The sequence below is a fragment of the Condylura cristata genome, unplaced genomic scaffold, assembly GCF_000260355.1.
Source record: "Condylura cristata isolate star-nosed mole 26May11 unplaced genomic scaffold, ConCri1.0 scaffold00041, whole genome shotgun sequence".
Lineage (NCBI taxonomy): Eukaryota > Metazoa > Chordata > Mammalia > Eulipotyphla > Talpidae > Condylura > Condylura cristata.
This window is the reverse complement of record NW_004567142.1, coordinates 7,083,143-7,086,551: the sequence shown is the minus strand read 5'-3', so window position 1 is coordinate 7,086,551 and position 3,409 is coordinate 7,083,143. Positions and strand designations below refer to the sequence as shown.

The 3,409-nt window shown below is 71.6% G+C and overlaps 1 protein-coding gene across 1 annotated transcript in view; it reads left to right on the top strand.

Annotated features, from left to right (window-relative positions):
- FIZ1 (FLT3-interacting zinc finger 1) overlaps nucleotides 1–936 on the top strand; it is a gene marked incomplete at its 5' end in the record, with an annotated part of 3,322 nt that extends 2,386 nt beyond the window's left edge. Inside the window, one exon of the mRNA XM_012733564.1 lies at nucleotides 11–936. Within this exon, the coding sequence (XP_012589018.1) occupies nucleotides 11–292 (282 nt within the window). The remainder of the gene's footprint in view (nucleotides 1–10) is intronic.
- Between the last annotated feature and the right edge of the window lie 2,473 nt (nucleotides 937–3,409).

The following is a 3,409-nucleotide window of genomic DNA, read 5'->3' as shown; positions in this document are numbered from 1 at the left end:
GGCCGGGGAGCCGGCGGCCGGCGGCCGCGGCAAGAAGATCTTCGGCTGCTCCGAGTGCGAGAAGCTGTTCCGCTCGCCGCGCGACCTGGAGCGCCACGTGCTGGTGCACACCGGCGAGAAGCCCTTCCCGTGCCTCGAGTGCGGCAAGTTCTTCCGGCACGAGTGCTACCTCAAGCGCCACCGGCTGCTGCACGGCCCCGAGCGGCCCTTCCCCTGCCACGTGTGCGGCAAGGGCTTCATCACGCTCAGCAACCTCTCGCGCCACCTCAAGCTGCACCGCGGCATGGACTAGCGCCCACGCAGGTCTGAGGGGCGCCGCCCGCGACGACCGGGCCTCTCAGGGCCGCGTGGGGGCCGACCACTCCGGCGGCAGCGCCCAGGGAGACGCCCCTCTCCCCAGAGCCATCATTCCACCACTCAGACCTCTCCGTCTGGAGAATGGGGGGACCACGTCTCCGAGTTTCCCTGGGTCCCCTCCAACTGCTACCCACTAGAGTCACTGGTACCCCAGAAAACGGATATAGCCTGGGTCTGCCCCCCACCGCGCTCCCTGTGCGGGAGGGGGGCCGGTAGACGCCCCACCCTCGACCCCCTTAGGTCTCCCCGCTGCGGAGCTGGTCAGCCCTAAGGACCCCAAGCCCAGCGCTAGGCTAGGCGGGCCCCAGCCCCCCAGCAGGACAGGCTGACCCCGGCGCACGTGCCCGTCCGCCTGTCGAGGGTGCCGCTGATCCCCCAGCGTGCCCGGCCCAGCCACCCTCTGCCAGCCCAGCTGGGCGGCGGGGGCTCCAGGCGGCGGCCGCTCCCCACCTCTGTGGTCTGTCTCTGTCCCTCCCAGCCCAGGGAAAGGGGGGCCCGGCCAGAGGGGTCCCTGAGAGCCTTGACCACGCCCCACTCCCCAATGTCCCTAGGACCCCAATAAACCTCGTCCTGTCCGTCGCTGCCGCCTCTTTCTGCTCCCCGGCTGGGGGAGGGGTGTCCCACCCCAACTTAGGACAGACACCGTAAATAAGGCCCCCCCCGAAGGGCTCCGAGCCCTTGGGACACGCTGAACCCCGCAAGTCAGAGGCTGTCACGGGAGCCCCCTCGGACCCCCGCGGATGGGTGTGGCGTGCCCCATCCTCAGCCCGCGGGTGGCCCCAGAAGCCCCAAAGAGGCTTCCCCGGGGCGCTTCCCCGGTCACCAGAGGAGCCCTAGAGATGACGGTCAACCTAGAGACACGGCCCCCCCCCCCGCGCCTGCACCCCCGGAGCCCAGGGGCTGGCGGTCCGGCCGGGGGCTCCGGGTCACGGCTGCGCGCGGGGCAGGCCCCGAGCAGTGTACGATTCCCCCCGAGTGACCATTAAAGTGACCCTTCCTGCAGCAGCTGCCCTCTCCTCTGCGCCCTCCTGGCCCCCCCCCCCGCGCCTGCACCCCCCCTCCCCCGCCTGGGCTGCGCGGGCGCCCTCATGCTGCTTTGTGGCGGGGCGCGGGCCGCCTTCACAGCGCCCGCTGGCCGCGGCACGTCCGCAGAGCAGTGGCGCAGCGGGCACATGGGGACCAGAACTCGGCCTTGGAGGGAGACTTTTATTCCTGGGAGTTCACAGCTGCCCTTGCAGAGGTCCCGGGACAGGCGCTGCCCCACCGCCGCGCCCCCGCCCCCCACCCTCAGGATTCCCCCGGTAGGCCTGGAGGCCCTCTGCAGGCGGCCGCCTGGGCTCCGGCTGGGGGCGGGCGCGCAGGGCCCCACGAGCGGCCTAAGCTCGTTTGCGGCCAGCGCAGGCTGCCAAGGGGCCTGTTCAGCCAGAGTGGACGGGCAGGCTGCCCCACCGATCTGAGGAGATGCGGGGGGTGGGGGGCTCTCCAGACAGGGCGGGCACTGCAAGGCCCGGGCCGTGGCGGCGGACCGTGAAGGGCCAGGTCCAGACCTGCGGGTCTGCGAGGCCGGGAGGGAGCCGCGGGGGGCCTGGCCCGGAGTGACGTCAGGGGCTGCCCCGGCAGGGGGAAGCAGGAGGCCAGAGGCGCCGCCCCCAGCCAGCACGCCAGGCCCGCCCCCGCCGCCAGCCCCTCCCACTCCTGCTCCACCCCACCTGCCCGGCTCCGCCTCCGCCGGCGGCCCGCAGGTCTCCCCAGCTTCCTGCGGGGCCTCCCTGCGGGCCGCAGGAACTCCCCTAAACCACTGGTGGGACCACGTGACTCCGGCCGTCAACCCTTTCAGGAGCTTCTCGGTGCACTGGGAATATGCCCAGCAGTCCGCCTGGACTGGACACAAACCACCCGCAGGTCCCGCCCCTCCGCCGACCCCACCGGCTCGGGACGCCCTGCAGGGCGGCGTCCCCCACACCAGGATGCGCGCCTGGCACCCACCACGCAGCCGTTGCCGCCTGGCCACGCCGCTCCAGCCACCCCCTTCCCGAGTTCTTCCTCCGCTCACTAACGCCCTAGTCACGCCCATCCCAAAGCCAGGAGGCAGAACTGCCCCAGATGTCCGTGAGCAAAACAGAATGCTGCCCACGGGCGGAACACGACTCGGCGTGAAAAGGGGCGAGGTTGTTGCTACACGGGGCAGGCTGGACTCAAACTGAGGCTCCCGCCGCCGATTCGCAGCGGGCCCCTGGCCTGGAGATGCTGTGGCCAGACGGAGAGTGGACAGGGGCCGGCAGGTGACCGCTCAATGGCCCTGGGCTGCCCGGTGGCGGAACGCTCCGGAGCTTCGTTAGGGGTCGGCTGCTCAGCGACAACGGTAAACCCTGTGCGTGTATTTCACCAAGTAACAACGCGGTGCAGGGCCGCGGGAGCAGGCGCACACTCACACTACACACGCGGGTGCTACACACCGGGTGCTGAGCACCCGCGGGGACAGGCGTGCAGCACGCGCACCCCGACACCAGCTTCAGCACACAGGCGCCGGCGCGGCTCCTGCAGGCCCCTCCCCCAGCGGCTGCTCCCCGGGCCGCTCCCCGATGACCCCACACAGCTCCGGGCATCCGCTCTGTGCTGCCCCAGTGTCTCACACGCGAGCCGCCCCCACTTCTCTGAAGCACAGCCCCCCAGTGCACCCTGAAGCGGCCACCCCACCCCTTGCCTCCCTGGGATGGGCAGGGCCCCGTGGGTCTGCAGGACCGACTTTCAGGGTAGGTCTTCCCGCCCACCCCGGCTTCTGGGCCTGCGCTTCTGGGAGTCGGGTGGTGTCCACTTCTCAAACACACCAGAGGGCAGGTGTGGGACGCGGGCCTGCAGCTGGACAGCACCGCCTTGGCTCCCCGCCGCCTGGCCGCGCCCTTGGGGCTTCTCCATATCCGGACAGAGGCGCTGGCCCCGCCGCACGAGGCTCACCCGGGGGGCGTGAGCGGACCCGCGGGAGCCGGTCCCGAGCTGACCCGCCGAGGCGGCTCCCCACGCACTCGCAGGCCTGTCTGCAAGGCCCTGCCTG